The sequence below is a fragment of the Zophobas morio genome, unplaced genomic scaffold (genome assembly GCF_036711695.1).
Source record: "Zophobas morio isolate AGI-343-1 ecotype UQ-CSIRO unplaced genomic scaffold, CSIRO_AGI_Zmor_V1 ptg000011l, whole genome shotgun sequence".
Taxonomy (NCBI): Eukaryota; Metazoa; Arthropoda; class Insecta; order Coleoptera; family Tenebrionidae; genus Zophobas; species Zophobas morio.
Window position 1 is genome coordinate 15,241,330 of NW_026972116.1, and position 21,357 is coordinate 15,262,686.

Here is a 21,357-nt window from a genome sequence, read left to right on the forward strand (position 1 = left end):
CTACCCGCCCCCTATTTTCTGAGAGGATATGTCATTTGCGAAAAGAAGACTTTTGTTAGCAAGCACTACATTATTTTATTGCAATAACTGAAATGATTTTGATCAGTGACCTGAATTAAATAGCGTTATATTAATTTAGAAAATTACGATAATCTTTATTAAAAAAATGTGCAGCAGTTGTGACTATAAATTTTTTGTTCGATATTTTTATTGTTGAAACCGGAAGCGCATAGTAGCCTTTTTTGGCAAGATGTTGTAAAACTGTAGCAATTCCGACATCTGGTATGTTTCTGTTTCTGTCTTTGTCTGATACATTGTACCCAGGTAAAAACTGCCCGTATTTCTTAGCATATCTGGCGTAACATATACCTGCGTATCTGTGTCGGACGAAGACAGAAACAAAAACACACCTTTTCTACAATACTCTATGTACTATCGCAAACAAAAGTACTGTCGATACCCAGCAGCGAGAAGTGTTAGGCTTCTCCACCTCCTTTTTGCGGATTTCCAGAGTTCCATAGACACCTAGGTATATAAAATAACGTAGACAAGGACTAAAATTTCCTGGTTTGAAAGTTTTGAACTCTAAATGAGAACTTTTTGAAATAATGTACATACACTAGAGTGACTTAAAAAACACTGAATAAATTTATTACAGGTAGATTTTAAATGCGAAGTAACATTTTTTATTAACAGAGCAACCTGATCTGGATGAAAAAAATTATACAAATTTTCAACTTTTATTTTCTTCTTCACTGACTTCATATTAATAATTTTTTACACATTAGTTCTTTTCTGATATTATGTCACAGTAAATTCGGGCACATTATATACTGTAACATGACACCTTGTTGTACAGAAAGTTGAACAAAACCATAAAAAAATGGAGTTATTGCGAACATCATAAATCACAAATCAGAATTCATGTAATATTACAAATAAGCAATTTTGTTTTCTTGTACATAACGTAGTATCTATTTTTCGACAAGATCACATGAAAGTAGCCACTCCCTGGATGGACCCTATAACAATACTTCCTTAGTCAACGCTCGGAAAGTAAGACACATTTCCTTGAGTGTTTTTATGAAAGAGCGATTGTAGAAAAAATTATATCATATTCGTTTTACAACAATCTCGCAAAGTATAAAACCTCGGTTCCGTCTCAATTTCCTGGTTCTGTTATATTGAATATTGACACATATATACAGTTTACTATACAACCTAGAGGCACAGACTTGATTGTCGTGATTGTAGTTGCTAGCTCGTTATTTGCTGTGTAAACCAAACGTCATTATTTAATGTTTATATAAGAACGATTAATTTTGTCTCTACCCTCTGAGTCTTCGGTTTCACTGAAATAATAGCATCAGTGCTTCGTAAAAGCCGTTTTTGTTGGAAATTATTACCAAAATGTCGAAGGCAAGGGCCCCGTAATCCTTTTTAGATTAGAAGAAACGCAAGATAAAAGATTTTTTATCAGAATCTCATTTGCATGCTGTTTTCCTTGAATACACTTTGAAATTATTTCTGGTATTATTCTAGCTAAGACAAGGGAAGGCATAACAAAGCTTATTTCTTTGCGATATTGGCAGCGTTCTGACTTCAAAGTACCTGACAGCACACTGTAGGTTTAATTTTTTCTCTGAAAGATTTTTTAAAAAGTTCGTGCGCTTTTATTGGATTGAAAGTATTCTGAAAAGACAAAATTGATTTACTACTTCAAGAGAAAGCTACAGTTTCGTGTAACAAATAATCCACAAAGATTTTCTTTTTTACATTTTTCAACAGATTGGAGAATTTTTTTTAACGACTAAGTTAGCAGTTTTGGGGGGGTAAATATACAAATTTTGATATACCTATATAATGTAATATTAATTAGAGCATTCGTTTAACTGAGTTACCGCTAATAAATGATTCACTTGTTTCAACAATGACAAATAATCAAAACACTGATTGCCCTACCCCACGAATAAAAACTGTATGGTGAACAGGACACTCCAATTCCTCGTCCTTTCGCTTTCCCAATACATAAACATTATTGCAAATTTTCCACACAAAGCAAACTTTAAATAAATCTGCCACACTCCGGCCCCGAACAAAATTAACAACCAGCTTTCGATTTAGTGCAGCCCTTTTTACCAGACACGCAGCTTTTTCCTTTCACGAACAAAAATCAGCTTTTAAATATAGCGTCCCCGGCACCGGTTAACGTCAGCCTCAATTTATCAACATGTTCGATCTCTATAAAATTCCGTGGATTTTTTCGCTGTATAAAGAACTCAATTAAAAGCTCATAGGTGGGCGCACCCGACACCCTGCTTGTCGTTATCAAGCACAATAACTCGTCGCTCCTCGAATTACCGGTGCGACTGCCGAAAAAGGGCGATTTTATTTTCCACGCGTTTACGGATGGGCAATGCAAATGGGTTCATTGAATGTGACGACCGGCAGGATAATGGAGCAGGGTGTGTCTCGGTCTATTCAGGACTATGCGGCACCACCACCGTCAGCGTGATGGATGGATGTGCGTTCCACTTGCCCTGCTAAGGAGTATTCAGAAGGAGCGGACTCGACCGCCAACAGTAAACAGGCGGAGTCAAGCCTGAAAACCTTACGTAATAACAAAATCAGCGCTTCTGTTTGCGACGTGTTTGTTGGCAGTCAAGAAAGGGAAGTACCACAAGGCTCTGTTTTAAGTCGTTGTTTTATTGTACATATGTATATAAAACAACGATGGAAACGTATTCACTGCATTCTTTTGTTTTTAGCAAAACGAATTAAAAAATATCCTTTTTGCACGAAGAATAGTATAAAAGAAACGTTTCATCAGAATTTAATGAAAAATAAAAATGAGCTACATACATATCTATTACTACTGCTGACACATCTAAGGGTATTCTCATGTTCTTATAATGCGACCCTCGTCCGTGGTAGAATTTGTTCACCTTTCAACGGTTCAGACGCACACGTTCTGATCCCAGCCAAGGTCATGAAATTCATTGTACGTCGCGTAAGTGCGGTGTAGTTTGGAAACTATTGATGCTGCTAGAGATTATTGTTATCGTTGAACATTAGATACCTAATTTATTTTTCACAATATTTCTGTCTTCAAAAATTATAATTAAAAATACTACTTTAACTCATAAAGTACAATACATCAAATCCAGCTCTTTCAAAAAATTATAACAATTGAGAATCTTTTGTGGACATTTCATGACCCCTAGAGTACGAAACAATAGGTCCCTTTTTATGCTTTTTTCTGCTACACAAATACAATTTATGTTGTGGTTAATATTAACTGGCTAATTGACCGGTTAATGATTATTTTCAACCGGACGCTCCTGCTCCATCAAATCCACTCGATTCGAGTTTTATTCAAAAATATCACTGAGATTTATAGCAACTCTGCAGCTCGCACAATCTGGATGTTCCTTGATCCTCCAGCTCCGCCGCGACTCACCATTGTCCGACGTGTATTAAAGGATAACTACCAGTGATCGACCAGTATTGAGGTCTCGAGTAAACAATAAGGCCAGTGATCCTTGAGACGCATTCTTGTAACGATCCAGGTTTAAATTTAGAAGAAACTTATTAAAGTGTTTGCATTTCGTTATTTATTTTTTTCCGAGCTAAAAGTGGAAATTTACATGAGGATGACTTTCTGCGCAGGCCGTAATAACCATATCCATCAAGGAGGAGAATATCATCGCCGCTTACATCAACACTGTGATATTATAAACCATCCGAAGGAACGTTAAACATATTGAATTGATTTTCGCACGTTGTAGATATCATCGTAGAGGCTGCCACTTGAAATATAGTGGCCGTATTAATTTAAGTGTCGGGCCGATTGGATGAAAAATATACAGTTTCGATTAGTTTTCCTTCGTGGTGTATTATTCTTTTGTTGTCTGTTTAGGGAACGATATTGAAACTTTTTGGTGCTCACGAGCTCAGTTTTGTCATACCTTTTGTCCGTCTCTATATACAAGAAGATCGAACCAAAATAATAGTAGTGTATTTTTACATACTCGTTAGTACTAAAATAATAAATAGAAGCCTAAATTTCTTTAGGAAACATAAATTTGAATAAACGTGACTACATCATTCAACAGTAACGATTTTTTTAATCAGACCTTTAATAAAAAGGTACACCTAGGTAAAATCTAAATTGTTATTTTTGTGTAGTATATTCCGGCATTCAAAAGTTCTTACTTAGTAAATTTTAACACATGTGAAGTCACTCGAAGTTTAATTGACTGTCATTTGAGCCATTTCACGAAACTTCGACGTCCTTTTGTCAACGGTTTCTTTGTTACAGTTCAAATGGCTGTCCATCATATTGATTTCTAATTCCTGGTGGCGACGTGATCTTATTCAGAATATATGATACGGCGGGAATTCACTTTGGAAATTTATGTACACGCTGATTGCATTTTGTGAAATCAAAGTCGAAATTTTCTGCTAATTTTATGAAGGTTCAAAGTGCATAAAAATTTCAGTGATTCGAGCACAACCTCTGCAAGAGGTTTTAAATTAATCAAAGGGCTCTTTCAAACGGTAATAGCAGCATGTTACTTAAAAAGCGCTTCCATAAAATATGACTCTCTGTAATCTTCTTTATAGGCACATGTTGAATTAAACCTGGAAATGGGGTCGTAAAGTTTCCCAAAGATAACCTCGAAACCGATTTTTCTGGCGTTGACAATTTTTTGACAATTTTCTTAGTTAAAAAAAGAAACAAAAATTCGATTTATTAATACAATTTCAACCGAAAATATAGAGTAAAGCACCAAACTGCCGTATCGACCGTTATGACGATTTACTGCTATGTTTAAAGGAGATGTAGCTGCAGAGAATAATCTTTAGAAATTGACCGTTGCATAATTTATTAATTGTATCGCGTTTTCTCATCCGAACACACTTTCTGTACCATTTTTAGCTACATTTCTCACTTTTGAAAATATTTTCATTGCATGAATTCTGTAACAGGGATAACGTTTTTGGATGTAAAACGTGTCGGAATAATCAAACACTATGTAATTACATAAAGTTGGAAGTTTGTTGGAATCTAGTAAGAGGAAAGTAGCCTTTGATGGATTTCGACTGATCGAACAGAAATTATCGAATGCATATATTACCAGACACAAGCAACAATAACTAAGTTTTATTAGTTGAATAACAACAGGTATACGTTATGTAGTTTCAAAACTAACAAATTATGATAAATCGACGCGACGTTTCAGAGCTTGTTATCGAGATAATGAAAGTGTTAAAAGTTAAAATTGACTTAACAAAATAGAGTTTATCATCTAAACAAATTTATGTAACAATACAATTTTACGTACGATCACAATAAACGAGCATTGTACTGAAAACTTAAAAAAATATCGTTATTAAATGCTCCAAAAGGCCCTCGGACAAAAACAAAACCAATAAAACATTTGTTTGCTTACTATGATTAAAGTTCGGAGATCAATAAGTAGCGCACATTTTGATTACTCTTTGTCGTAAATCGTGAAACTGACTCAGGTTTTGTCACATACCCATAAGATTTTATATACTTAATCACTACAGGTAAATATTTGTACTGCTGAGAATTAAATTACTGTTAATTGTGTCTTCTCATCCGAACACTCTTTTATATGTAACTAGGTAGTAACGCTGGGTACTTCTTTCCACGCACAATTTTTAAAGTGATTACATCCCCTGAACAATCATTTCATCTCCTAGTTGTCACTACTGGTCGCCTCAATTATCAAATATGCCTGTAGATTTCTAGGTGTTACTCACATTTCCCAATTAAAAGTTGTAACAACTGATTAGGATCATTGACCGTCATTCCGCTACACGGGCTCAGGATCACTCCTGAGCCCCCATAGCGCATCAATTGTCCTATTCCGTTATTAACAAACTTATTGTTATGAAATTTTAAATATAACATCACGCGTTTACTATCATCTTTTTTATTTCCCGAGCATAAGCGAAGGAAGTATTGTAGTCGAGTCCGTCGGCCGACTCTCTACTTTTACGTTTCCTCGATATTTCATGACGCCTAGAGTACGAAGAAATAGGTCTCCCGTTTCCGTCTGTCTGTATGTCTGTCCGTCTGTCCGTCTGTCTGCCGTCCTGATTTTTATTAGACAGATAATCTCCTAAAGTACTGGGCCGATTGTTGTCAAATTTTGTATTTATATTAGGGATACAGATGGTCAAACGCTAACAAAAACATGTTTAATCATGGCCACCAATAATGTAATGACGTCATTTCAAAATTGTACATAGAAAATGGGTTTTAAATTGTATAAAAGAACCTAGTGCTACACATGTGGTTTATGACTCCGTGTTGAGTTTTTACCTAAGACGCATATACTTTAGGAAAAAAAATCAAAATTATAAAACCACATTTTGCAATTTTATTTTGAATCTGCCAAACTGAATGCTTTGAAATCTTGCAGATGTTTTAAAATGATGATAAGAATGATACATTTTTAATCAAAATATATTTGCGTATCCCTTCCAAAAAATTGATGAGGTCATCTCAAAGATTTTGCCGGATAAATTCTATCTAAAATGTGCAAAATATGATCAATTGATCAGTGTGTAACTTATCATTCGATTCATATTTTTTGGATTTGCATATATAGTATTTGCCATTTCTATTGAAACACCACCTGTTGATTTTGCCTAAAATTTAGCAATTGCTAACAGTTTTCGGTTGATTGACAACGGCTTTTAGTTAGAAAATTGTGTGAATATGAACGTTGCCAAATTTACGATCAACAAGTGGTGTTTCAAAAGAAATGGCAAAGACTATACTCAAAAAAATTAATGAATGCGTGAATTTATTTTATTGATTTATTCGGGGTCTGCAAAACCGAATGTTTTGAAATTTTGTAGATCTTTCAAAGTTATCATAAGCATAGTAAATTTTTGATCAAAATATCCCCCCCCCTAAAAAAATGATAACGTCACCTCAAAATGTTGCTGAATAAATCCTATGTTACCTACAGGGTGTCTCAGACAAATTAATGACTGAGTTCTTAAAAAATAAATATCCAATCAGATTTAGGAATTTAATTCGTTACTATGAAAATATGAAATTTAGCACTTTTTAAATTTAACAAGTTTTTACTAGTTTAATAGGGGCAAGATCAGTCTTATCTTAGCAAGTGCTAGCACCGCCCATCCGGCCTCTATTTTCTCAGAGGGTATGGCATTTGCCAAAATCAGTCTTATCTTAGCAAGTACTAGCCCCGCCCACCCACCCTGTATTTTTTCAGAAGGTATGGCGTTTGCCAAAATTAATCTCATCTGAGCAAGTGCTAAGCAAGGGCGGGTAGGCGGAGCTAGTACTTGCTAACATAACCCTTATTTTGGTAAATGACATCTCCTCTGAGAAAATAGGGGGCGGTGGGCTGTAAAAAAAAAAAAAGATAAGATAAGAGTGATTTTGGCAAATGACATATCCTTTGGGAAAATAGGATGTGGGCGGGCCTAGTATTTCTTAAGATAAAACTGATTTTGCCCCTATTAATCTTATGAAGTTTAAAGGTGTTAAATTGCAGATTCCTGTAGTAACGAATTAAATTCCTAAATCTACCCGAAATGTGCAAAATAGTTTTTACGTGTGATTTATCATTGCATTTATATTTTTTAGATTTGCTTATACAGATGGCTCAAACATATTAATGAATATGTCAATTTATTTTATTGATTAAATCAGAAACGGCTCACTCGATTTTTTTTTTTCTCAGAAAATTTTGGGAATACAACACTGTTATTTTTAGTATTATACTACACCAATCCAAGTTGTTAGACGGTCCTTGCAACAATGTTGATGATGTCATCACAAAATTCTGTAAAGTAAAAACTCAACTCAAAAATGCTGGATATAATTCACTGTACTTTAGGTACGAGGGAAGTTCTGTCGTCACAGCTTTCGACCTATTTTTTTTAACTGGTGAAATTTTTACATCACGTATTTTCAAAAATCAAAATCTCAATTGCTAATGGAAATTTTGGAACGGGGTTTTCACCACTGTTTTCAGTTTATGAAACTATAAACTTCATGGAAAACATTGCCGACTTTTTTGTTGGAAATGAGATACAGTGAAAAGAGTTTGTGTCGAAGAATCTTCTATTCTCTCTCATTTATCATATCTCATTCCGTACAAAAAAAGCCCACAAGGTTTTCCATGAAATATATAGAGTTTTATAAGTTAAAAACAGTGGTGAAAACCGCGTTCTAAAATTTCCATTAGTAATTAAAATTTTAAATTAAAAAAATACGTGTTGTAAAAATTTAACCAAACTAATAAAATATGATAGTAAACTGTCCCCGTGTTATATATTGAAATGTGTGGACATGTTATATTTAAAATTTCATAATAATAAGTTTGTTAATAACGGAGATATTGCATTCTGAAAATGTATAGACAGTCCATAAGCGCCAACATGAGGCCTTCTTGCAGATTCGGCGGTAGTCTTCTCAAGAACATATCTTACTTAATATTACATATCAGAGAGTCAGTTATTAGCTAACACACATGTTAATAAAAGTATTATTACTGATCACACCTGCAACATTTCTTTAAATATTACCTATTTAGATACAGAAAAAGTGATCGGATGAGAAGACGTGGCACAATTAAACAAGTCGAATGATTTTATGGCGTTCGACTTCGATTTTTCTAGTCTTCTCATCCGAACAATCGATTGCCAACCCCCTCTCCAACACGGATGACAAGCCCTTGATTACTGTTGTAGATTTACTCTAGACTTAATCATAATTGACAAGCTGGAGAGATCTCTGGTGAGAAATAGGAAATGAGATGAGTTTTTCAGACAATAATTTTAAAAACTGTGTGTGGAAAAGATTACGTAGTTTTACTACGATATTGGATAAAGAAAGAGTGTTCAGATGAGAAGCCTAGTACAATCAAGGTCATTGATTCTAACAAATATCGACAATTTTAAGATATCTTTACCAATTTTACCCACATTTCTCACCATTATAATATTTCTTACGTAACTACATTCCGTAAAGAGAAATTATGTATTATGTATTATATATACAAAGATATAATTTATGGAAACTAAAAACACGACAAAGCAAAATAATTTACTTTTACTTCTTTAGTTCAAAAATGCCTTTTCTGTGGCCTAAAGGAAAACGAACTTGATTTCACTTGACAATGCAAAGTAGACATTTGAGTCCGCAAATTATAACAAAGTAACTAGCATTCTTGTTGAATACAGCTAACAAGCACTCTTCTCAGACACTCACCTCGAATTATGCTACACCGGTCCGCAAGATTCCTAACCTAAATTTTCAGAGCACGATTTTCCGACATATTTCAAAAACCCAAATCGTTTTACGCATCACGTTTGGGTTAAAAAAATATACATTTTTTTTTTAATTATTGAAGTGTAGCATGTGTGTCACGTCGTAAAACTGCCATTACCAGCAGCGAATTGTGGAAGTATAATATCGAAGAAACCAGATCTACATATCGCTTTGTCTTTGTTAGACAGTGTAATTTTGCCTTAGCTAACCCTTTGGTTTACTACAGATAATTTATGTTTTTTTTCACTTACAACAAAATAAATTAGTGATTTTTGTTCAATTACCAACAGGGGGCTTTAAAAATGATATCTATAATCTTATTTATTAAATTATATTAATGTTTTTGAGACATCAATTTTTTAAAGGTGTAAATGAGTAAAATTTTGAAAAACATTTGAGGTAACTGTCTCTCTTTTAAATTACGTCCATTCAACGATTCTTCCTCCTTTAGATACGATTTCTACACATCTCTGGAAAAGTACCACTATGCAAAAATCATTATATTTTTTACCCAATGTACATAGATTTTGTAAAAACAAAATCACTGCTATTTGACTAATTTTAAAGGATCAGTGAACCGGGAATGAAAGAGCGCTAACTAGAAAAATAACGCAATTTAACTCCAAGAAACATAAATACGGTATTTAAAAGAACCTGTCATTAAAGTCATTACGGACGCCAATAAAACTGAACAGCTTCTTGGAAAGTGAATAAAATTTCTCAGGAATAGTTTATTCCTGGATTTAGGGCACTGAGACCCAGACAACTGTTCGACGAACGTATTATTACAGCTACGTTATCCAAGAAAGGACATTTTATAGGCCAATAAAATTGTGAAGATGTCTCCATAGGAGCGGCATACGAATAATACAATCATAGTGCCAGGAAAGTTTGCTTGCACTTAGCGTATTTACAGTCGAGAATTAACCTCTTGAAGACGCGAGTTCTATTTTAATCTAAAACTCACAAAGAACTTATCGTTGTGTATTTAACAACTATAACTTGTTTAACAGTATACCTAATGGCGTTTATAATTCACCTGAAATTGAGTGTTCAATCGATCCGGCACCTGAACTAGACTAACACTCTATGATGGCAGCAAATGCTTTCAGCAAACTTCATTTAAATAGCAGCCTAGGAAGAAATTCCGTGGAAACTTTGTTGTCCTTGTCCCAATATTTTTCTAGTGGCTGAAAGGCTTCGTAGTTTTCCATCGGCTTGTTATTACCATATTCCAAACTCGTTTGTTGCATAAATTGAAAATTTCTTTGTGGCCGTTAATTCGGGACTAATAAAAATCTACTTTTGCTTTGATGTTTCCAAATATACATTGATATTCTTCGAGGCAAAACTTCATTGAACTTTTATATAGCATAATAAAGCTTACGTCTTTTGCATGCAAATTGAGATTTCCCGATTGATACAAACGCTGGACCTTTTTAAAAATCAATATCAAAACTTGATATAAAGCGTTCGCCTCATCTGCCGTGTCCAATTCCAATTCCGGCGATACCGTCGCATTTAAATTCAAATTTTAGGTATCTTATTTATAATTAAATCTTTAAAAGCAAAAGTGGAGACTTCTTTGTTCCCAGCAAATGAACTGGAAATTGACAGGTACTTAAAGTTTCAACTTGTCACCCTCGAGCAGACAGTGTTCGAAGTTGGAGGAATTTGCAGACGGCTCTCTTGAATCAAATATCAAGCTCTCGGCTTGAATGCTGGACACTGACCGTCCCCATTTTCTTGTTTCAGGATTTCGTGCAAAATCTGTCCATTTTATCTAGGGGTTCTTTAGATGAAAAGTTGCGTTGGGCCTTCACTCTTTATGATATAAACGGAGATGGGTGCATCACACGTGAAGAAATGACGGATATTGTTAGCGCTATCTACGATCTGATGGGAAAAGTTTCAGAACCCTCCGTCGACGAAGACACCGTGAAGGAAAAGGTCGACAGGATATTTCAGGTGGGTATTTACTGCATTTCTTAATAAAAGTAACCCCTACAAGGAATAGATTTGTATAACAGTTGTAAAGTTACTTTCAGAACATAATACACTAAGCAACTAAGATTGCTATGCCACTGGAATGAGGGTATTTAGGCCAAAAATTTGATCTATTTTCTAAATTTTCTACAATTAAAGAACGCGGGATGCCGGTCTCAGGTACCTGCAAAAGTTTGTGACAACTTGTGACACTAATCAATAATATTAGAGGGATCTTTTTGGATTTCCCCAATTCTACAATCTGCGCTGGTTTTTTTAAGTATAATTTTGTTGTTTTTGTCAAGTTTGTACATTTTGTTTGTTTCATTACTTCGTTAAACAGATACCAAGCAAACAATAGAAAAAAAACTTATATTTAACATAATAAATTTCTGAAGCTAACGGATAGATAAATGTTGAAGTGAAGGCTGCTGAATAAAAAATTTCGATGATATCGAACACGTTCTACGCATATGAATGCTTATAGTGTCCGTGCCAGGTCAGGCTAGGTCAGGTTTTTATTTATTTTAACTAGTATTAAATATAATTATGTCTCTAATCCACAGGTTACAGGATCACGATCGAAGTTGTATGTTTGAACTACATATACTAAAATTATTTTCGATTCTACAGTGTTCTGTTTTTGAGATGCAACATATAGTTTAATTTTGTTAATGAAACACTATACAATTAATATAATATTTACTTATTTTTCAGATATTCACATCTCACTTTTTTCAAATAGATGATCCTGTATCTTCGTTTATTTTTTTTTACGCATGAAATAAATATAGATCCTGTCATTTTTCAATTGTTTTTATAGGTACAACAAAATTTATACTTAGAGAGAGCTAAAATACAAAAGAAAGATTTTTTTGTGAATGTCCAGTGTTAAAAAGTGTGTAGAAAATTTTAATAATTTGACAATTTTCCATCAGAATTTTAAAAACAAAACATGTTTTTAATTCATAACAAGAAATTAAGTAGGACACGTAAAAATATACCCTGTCCCAGATAAAATTCCACGACCTTGCGAATCGATGGAAATATCTAAATCTTGTGAACACCATTGTTTTTAGCATAAAGAGGGAATCTTATTTCGCTATATTGCAAATATGATCCACATATGCCTCATGACGCAAAGTTTTACAGGGTTTCTATAAATGCATATAAATGAAGTAGGTCATGGAAACGTGCCGTCTGTCATTTTTGGACTTTACTAAATGCCTAAGAACATACGACAAATACCACACGCATCTGTATAACTGGTTGCATAAATGCTTCATATTTTATTAATTTATTGTTGTTAAACATCACAGTAAATGTTGAAAATTTCAAAAATTTTCTACACACATTCATTCGTCAAAACCCAATGATCAACTTCATGTTGCAACAAGAGCTCCTGACTGCTGAGGAAATCTTCTCAAAAACGTTTTGCGAATTCTGTGCAAGTTATTTCAAATCATCAACAACTTTCTCAGATACTGAAGATCTTCCAGGAGATTTCCCTTTGTCGACCATGCCAGTTCGAACAAAATTTCGTACACAAGTACCAAAAATTTTGGAAACGACTATTTTGTTGTTTTGAGCTTGGATTGACGAGAATACTATAATTCACACTGGAAAAAAATTAAAATAATAAAAACGATGACTTTAAATGACAAGTTACAAATGACATTAATTACAAGTGAGAACTGTCATATTTAGGCATGATCTCAGCGAATCTGGATTTTTGAATGGCCAACTACGGCCTTAGAACCATGTCTAAAGACCCTGTATTTCCCATAGCTAGAAAAAGATGTACAACAACATGAGAATACACTATTACCACTGATTAAGTTGAACGTCATAAATCTTGGAATCGTAAAATATAAATATTTGTTAGGAAAATTAAGTCGAAAATGGAGACCTACTTGACGACCAGCTCGCAAGCCAGATTTAACAACCTTAGATTTATTTTTATGGCAATACGTAAAAAATTCGTCGTATTTGTTTATATCTACAAATTTGATTTTTTTAAGGGCTGAAAATTAAATAAACACATACCTGTTTTGTATAATTGTAATCGTAGAGTAATTATCTATCACAATACGTTACAAATATATACGTTGCAATTTATAAAAATATAGGTTTGCGTGGCGAGCCCATGTATGCGTTATATTTGCAATGTACTAAATTAAGCTTTCCCCTTCAAGCTAAAAACAACAGTGTTTACAGAATGTGAAAATTTCTACCGAATTTCAAGATATAAATTTGATCTGGAACATCTGCATACAAGGTTCTTTGGAAAAACATAACACTTTATATATGTAATTGACAATAATTTTAGTTCATGCTGCTCAAAGAGCCGTACAACTTTGGTTTTACCTATTTTAATTTTTAATTGTTAGCAAAATTTCGAGTAGCACGATCCTTGACTCACCCGGTATATTTTCTGATAGTTTTTAAAGTGTGTTCAAACTATACAGTTGACGCTTCTTTATAAAAAAAAGGTTAATGTTTGCGCTATTAAACTGTGAAACAATAAATTTATAAATAAGATATTTTTTAAAAACTGAAACTTATTTTCCAAATTGGAATGCTAATCAACAAAAAAATTCCCCTGTACCTTACCGTTCACCACACCGAGAACGCACCAAAGAAGATTAACAAAATATGATCAAGAAGCGACACTCGTGCCTCTAAATCTTGAATACAAACTAACCTAACCTCCAGAATCAACGTCAAGACAAAACTAACTAACCAACTAGTAGAACTTGGATTTTCTATGGTTAGGACGGTTAGATCGGTGAAAATGTGTGTATGAAATAAGTGACGACAAATGTCTATTTTAAGAAATACGATGGACGCCTACAATAAACAAAGATAGAACAGTGCGATACAACTTTACTAAACACATTGTCTGTATAGTTTGGTGAACCTGCGCACTAGACATAGTTTTCTCCATTTGCTGACAGTGACGCTTCTTGTTCATATTTTGTTAATACTCTTTAAACGTACCGTCAAAACCGCCATGGAATACCGATAAAAACAGCGGTTGCGCCACCGCCCCTTTTTCTGATTACCATCCCGTCTGATGCCCGTTTTAGCGTCGTCGCCTTCCCAGGGTTCGAGACAGCTCCCTCGAATGAGAATTCTCCACCAATGGGGCCGTAGAACGATCATGACGAACTTTTAGTTGTTTTTGGCTGAATTATCCGATTTATTTCCTTCTATCGCGGCTGCTCATAAGACTCTGGAGAGCCGTTTTCCGCCTTAGGGTACCCCACGTGCTCCCTCTCCGGAGATGGAGCTGGCGCCCGAGCAACCGCTCCCGTAGAAGGCGCCAGGTGTGACTCAGCAGCACTAGTCGGTCGGTATAATTTTAAAAGATAACTTATTTCCACTAAGTAAAGCGCTGCTCAATTTTTCCTATCTTCACTTTACTAAAAATTTATAAAACAAACAGTTTTATTAACGCTCAAACCCTTGATACCCTTATCAATTTAACATGAAACAATTCAGTTTAAATCAGTTATTTGTGGAATATTCTGATATCGAAACAAAATGTTCTAAAAAAACAGCACGAGTGAAAAGTAGGTCGTTAACGGAATTTTTCAAATTTGCCCATAAAATATAACGCGCTTATAAAATCAGATTAATTTGTTTGAAATTTTTGTTCAATTTCATTCCAGTATTTCATGTAATTTTTTTTGTAAAGTGTTTCGCTGATAACATGTTTGTGAAAAAAACAAACAAAAAAAACCGCAATTTGTTTCTAGCAAACAAGTTATATGGAAAATTTGTTTGTTCTCTCAGAAAATTGAATATTGAAAGGGCGGTGAAAGCAATTTATTGTTATAAATATACAGATATAAATCAAATAGGTGTAGGGTCTAGATGAAATTGTGCTACTTCACGCAATCGGAGGTTTCTCGATTCGGGGATAATTGCGTGGCTCGGGGTAGTATTCACGTCACGGGTGCAGTGGAATTGCGGCTATTTGCGTAATCCGCTCATCGTAGAAGGAATTACGTCACTGGGAGTAAACGCGGGGAGGGACGGCGAAAATTACGTAAGCCCTGCCAAGTGCAATTCTAAGTTAGGGAGGGGGTTGGTGGAGTTATAGCCTCGAAAGGATACTACTGGAGCGACCAGGTACTAACGTATTTACGCTACAATATATAATTTATAATTTTTTATTTTCATCATTTGGTGTCCTCGGGGTACATGACAAATTTATTTGATCAAAAAAATTAACCGTGCTTTAATATTATCTTTATAGAAGTTTTTTTCGTGTTTTCAAGACAGCATTTTATTGATTTTTCGGCATACTAATATACTTTTTATTGGTCCAATTTCTCATTTAATTTCACCTTATCAACATGTGTGGAGCTGAATAAACTACTATTATTATTTATATTAACGCTTTCCTGTGATTTATTTGTCTCTAAAACTCACAATGGACTGGAAAGGCTAACTTCAACACATCTCGTTTGGAAACACATTAGATGTGGCGGCCTGTGGTCTAAATCTCATTTGGTGTTAATGAGAGAAATAAATTGATAGTTATACGAAGCGAATGAACATCTGACGTGAAAAATGTTATTTCGAATCCAGATTTAGTGGTGCGAACACAAACTTATTTAAAAAGCAGCGACCGTTAAATTTTTCTAATTTGAATTTGCTTATGCTACATCTACAGAATACCAAACTCTGTCGCGCAACTTTGACGGTAAATACTTAATCCAACGCTTCGAGTATCAAAGTTAACCTTTAAAGTAATTTAATTCGTTGAAAAAGTCTCCACTTGAAAACTCCCTCGCAGCCCACCATCGAACATTCTCCATACAAAGCGAGTCTCCGGGGACGCAGTGTCGAATGTATTTTTGCAATTTTTGATAAAAGAAGTACAAAACTTCATTTTATAGCCCGCCAGTGCTACCAGCGTCCTTTTCCGATGAAAAACGCGGCCTCTAGAGAAGCCAACGCTTCACACGCGACTGCAGATAATATCACCTGATATAATATATAAAATTCAGTTTCTAACAGTCCAACCTTCTAGAATTATTCAGCATGAACGGTCCAGCTAAGAGATATGCCTGGGGCGACCGTCCTGATAGCCCTCCACATTCTCATGAAATTTTACGATTTCAGAAAATGGATAAGAACAAAGACGGCGTTGTGACTCTGGACGAGTTCCTGGAGTGTTGCAGGAAAGACGAAGACATTTCTTCTTCCATGGCCGTGTTCGACTCATCGATATGACGTTCACCCGTCGGCGTTCGTCCACCTCCATCCTGGACATGAGCGAATGTCGACCCGGAATGCACACAATGACCAACGTAAACTTTAAATAATTTAAATGAAAAGTGATAAAATTAACTAACGATCTATGAAAAGTGACAAGCTACGGTGTGGAACGAATGACTTTTCTGGTTTGGACGGAATCGTTGTTGGCTGTCTTGTCTACGGCTGGGCCGGAAGTCGCTGGCCCAGCGTAGACCGGACCACATATCTTGGCACTTTGAGCTTAATCCCGATTCGTTGTGCACCGTCTGTTTGTATATTTATACCAAATTTCTTACAGTTTTTATAAAAAATGTGTAGATAAAAGTATATTTTAAATATATAAAAATATTAAACCTCCGATAAACATAGATTGTAGACTTAAAAAATGCGTAAACAGATGTACTCTAAAAGGATGTTATAGTTTAAATAGGTATGTATAACCTGCTGTGGTAAATCGTATTCGTTGTGTACCATTAGTTCTGGGTAACTTGTTTAATCTCACCCTTATGCAAAATTTTGACTGCTGTATCTACCCGTACTGTTAAGTCGCTTAAGCTATTTAAATAGTTGGTTGAAAAAGGTACCAAATTTTTATTTATTAGCAGACACTCGTGCCAATTTTAGTCCAGTCTGTTAATAAATAAAAGTATGCACACAGTAAACACGTGTACAAATGCTTCAGTTTAGTCTAACAGATAACACCAAGTTGCTTTGGATTAGGATCTGAAATAAGTTATATCCCTTGTTACTTAATCGACATAGATATTTTTATATTAGCCAGTTAATAATATCTACAGAATTGTGAAATTCGGTATAAAGCTTTTAAATCGTTCCCAAAGTGGGTATTTTATATTTGGGAAAAACTCTAGAGAAGTAAGTGAAGCGACTATATCATAAATTACTAGGGAGCTAGTGAGCCATATTCGTTAGACATATCTATATGTCATTATATAAATTTTAGATATTATTGTTGATAAATGTAAGACTGTTCGATGTATTAGATTCTAAATGTGTGATCCATGTTAGTCAAAAAACTGACAATATTTTGGTTAGAAAACGTTATATAAAACTAGCTTTTTTATTACGACGATTATTTTATAATGGAGCGTCTCTGGTGCTATGTACCAAATTGATGATGAGGATGACGATATTCTTCTCTTGTGTACCTATAGGTGTATATTTTTATTATTATCCCTCACTGTATCGAAATTAGTGCTGTGCCAAATACGAAAGTCACACATCAGTGACCTAGCGGTACAGAAAATCACATCTTTCGTGAGTAGGTTTCAGCTTACTGTTATTAACTATGATCGAAACTGATCAACACAGTACATACAATCTAAATCACTATATTTGTATAGGATAGAATATAAGAGTCGTCTTAATGTTACGTCGATGCATCATTGTTATGTATAATTATTGGTTGTATATAAAAAAGAGAATCTTTTTATGTATTCGTTCTTCCTGTTATCAACTTATTACCTTATAATCACAGCTTTAAATCGTTTTACGAGACTTCCCATATAAAGACTTAATCTTAACGTGTACAAGTCGACATATTGAATTGTGCTGCATTAATTGATCGCTTGCAACGTTTTATGTAATTCAGAATCTGAAACTGTCAGTTGTGTTTTGTTTTATTTAAAGTTTAAATTTTATAATTAGACACTGCTTTAATAAACGATATATGTTTAAATTTCGGTGGTTTTATTATAGTTCATTGTAGACTTAGAATACAAATATGCCACCAACAAAAGGATATTCAAAACTCGAAACCTGCCACATATTATACGCCCTACCCTGTATTCACAAACCAGCCAGCTATTTTCAAACTGCGTGTTCACCCGGACCTGAGTGTCTTCATGCATAGACAGAAATTTAACATTTAACATCCGCTTGAGCAAATGGCATGAAAGAAAAATCGACAGCTTTAGAAAACTTGTCCCACTTTCACCACGTGATCTTGTATTTTTATGTACCAATAAAAAATGGGTCTAAAGTTGTTTCGACACAACTTCCCTCGTTCCTGAAGTACAGTTCACCAAATCAGGCTTCTTTTAGAAATTACAAAATTTGATTTTGCGAATTATTTTTTATTATAACCTCTAAAACAAAAAAAATATACGTCGATAAATCGCCCAAAATATTTTGCACATTTTAGATTGAATAATCCAAGAATATTTTCGAGCTATTCGGTTTTCTACTTCCAAAGTTAACTTGTAAAATGTTATTCAATTTTGATTTGTTTTCCAAATCTCTGCATATTAAGACTAATAACTCAAAACGGATCCATAAACCAGAAGTACAGAGGCATGTTGCTTTAAAATTTAAATATTTATCTTTGTAAAATTTGGGTCATCCCATGGTAATTGGACAAATTTTGGTTAATATGTACTATCTGCACGATATTTATAACATACATCTAAAATTTGACAACAATCGATTCGCCAGTTTGTAATAAGACAGACAGACTTAAGCAGGGGATCTACAGATTCATACTCCAAAAGACATTCATCGGATAGATCCTACCAAAATACTTCCGTAACTTACGCTCAAGAAGTAAAAATATATTTTCCAACCATAACTGAATTATCAGGACGGAAAGAAGCGACATTTAATTACTCCACACACTGTAAGGAATTTCAATCAACAAAGAATTTATATGCTGTTAAATTATGCATTAATTCAAGATTTTCTGCGTCACGGACGGAATTCCCATATCACGTAAAATAAAGCACTTATGAAATAAACATAACAACTTAAGTAAAAACCTAGATATCGTTATTAAACTAAGTTGAATCTGTCTGAGTGAATTTTGGCCATGTATTTTGCGTGAAAATTTCACTAGAACCATGAACGGTTAAAAATCCTAACGTAATGTCGGATTTATAAACTTGCTCTTGACGCTGAAGTTCTCGTTGATGTTGCTTTTAGAGCTGAAAATTGTCATTTATATACTTCGTTGCTAAGTTGCCGTTGATAGTAACGATGTTCAACTTTTGCGTATTTAATATTTAAAGGGGTTGTAGATGAAAAGTGGAGGATTTAAGTTGATTTCTACAAACATTTACCGTATTAGACATGTTTTAAGTTTCTTGTTGTCGAAATAAGTCTACACATATTAAGAAAAAAAGGCAAGATGTAGCCCCGCCCACCCGCCCTATCTCAATTGTAATGATTTTTTCTATTCGTTGTGAGCCAAGGGGGCGGAGCTTAACTGCAAAATTCTTATTTCTCTAAGAGAAATTAAAAATGTTTTTAAGTGTCGTGTTGTTCAAAGAATACTATGTAGACTATGTACTTATAATATGAAAAAAATAAAGCTAAAGATTAGGCGCTACCCATACCGCCCCGACCTCAATCCTCAATTGTGATGAATTTTTCACTCGTTGTCAGATCGAGGGGCGGGGCTTAATTGCAAATTCCATATTTGTCTGTAAGAATTTACCATTTTAAACTTATTCTGAAAAGACGACTACGTACGAGTATATTAAGAAAAAAGACAAACTATAAGCCCCCCCCCCTATCTCAATTGTGATGATTTTTTTTTAATCGTCGAGAGCCTAAAACGAGGGGAATTTAATTGCAAAATCCTTATTATTTCTCTAGAAGAAATTAGCATGTAAGACATGTTTTTGAGTATCGTGTTATTGAAAGAATACTAACTATGTATATTAAGTCAAAATTAGAGGCACAGATTAAGTCGTCCCACCCATACCTGCCCTGATCTAAATAGTAATGAAGTTTTCATTCGTTGGCAGACCTACAGGCGGAGCCTAATTGAAGAATCCATATTTCCTTATAAAATTTTACCATTTTGAACGTATTTTAAGTTTCTAGACATTAAAAAAATCATCAAAATTGAGATGGGATGGGTGGACGGCATTTATATTTTGCCTTTTTTTTAATATACACAGTATTCTTTGAACAACACGATGCTCAAAAACATATTTTTAATTTCTTGTAAAGAAATGAGTGTTTTGCAGTTAAGCTCCGCCCTCTTGGTTTACGGCAAATAAAAAACAAACATTACAATTGAGATAGGACGGGTGGGTGGGCTTACATTTTGCCTTTTTGTTTTTGTACAAGGAAATGTCGATTTTGCAAATAGGCTCCGCCCCATAATTGCAAAAATTCATACTTCCTTGCAAAAATCTACCATTTTAACCATGTTTTAAAATTCTTGCTGTGAAAAGAGATGGCTATGTATATTAAAAAAAAAGGCAAAATGTAAGCCCCAAAAAACCCACCCACCCTATCTCAATTCTGATGACTTTTTTTTATTCGTCGTAAGCCGAGGGGCGGAGCTTCGTTGTAAAATTCTTATTTTTCTACGAGAAATTACCATGTGAAATATGTTTTTAAGCAATCGTGTTACAAAGAGAATTAAATGTATTAATTGAAAAAGGAAACCAAGAGAGACGCTCCATCCATCTGTCTCGATCTCAATCGTGATGAATTTTTCATTCGTTGTTGGACCGAGGGGCGGAGCGTAATTGCAAAATCGATACTTTCCTACAAAAATTTACCATTTTAAACAGGTTTTATCTTACTTGTTGTGAAAAGAAGACTACGCATATTAAGAAAAAAGGGCAAATGTAAGCTCTTATAGTTATAACAACTAATATCTACGTTTTTGAGACGAATAGCAATAAATCTTGTTGATACGTGATGGCGGCACAATAACACGTTGGTAAGCGGAGAAAGATAAGAAAGATAAGCGACCTCGTGGTCCAGTGGTCAGGATACCT

At 34.4% G+C, this 21,357-nt stretch overlaps 1 protein-coding gene across 3 annotated transcripts in view; it reads left to right on the forward strand.

The window, feature by feature from the left end:
• The window catches only part of LOC135127023 (uncharacterized protein), a 331,051-nt gene extending 312,749 nt beyond the window's left edge, over positions 1–18,302 (forward strand). For all 3 annotated transcript variants that reach the window (XM_064053317.1, XM_064053319.1, XM_064053320.1), the window contains 2 exons: positions 11,105–11,317; positions 16,472–18,302. In XM_064053317.1, the coding sequence (XP_063909387.1) occupies positions 11,105–11,317; positions 16,472–16,582 (324 nt within the window). In that variant the 3' untranslated portion in view covers positions 16,583–18,302. The remainder of the gene's footprint in view (positions 1–11,104; positions 11,318–16,471) is intronic.
• The last annotated feature ends 3,055 nt before the right edge of the window (positions 18,303–21,357 follow it).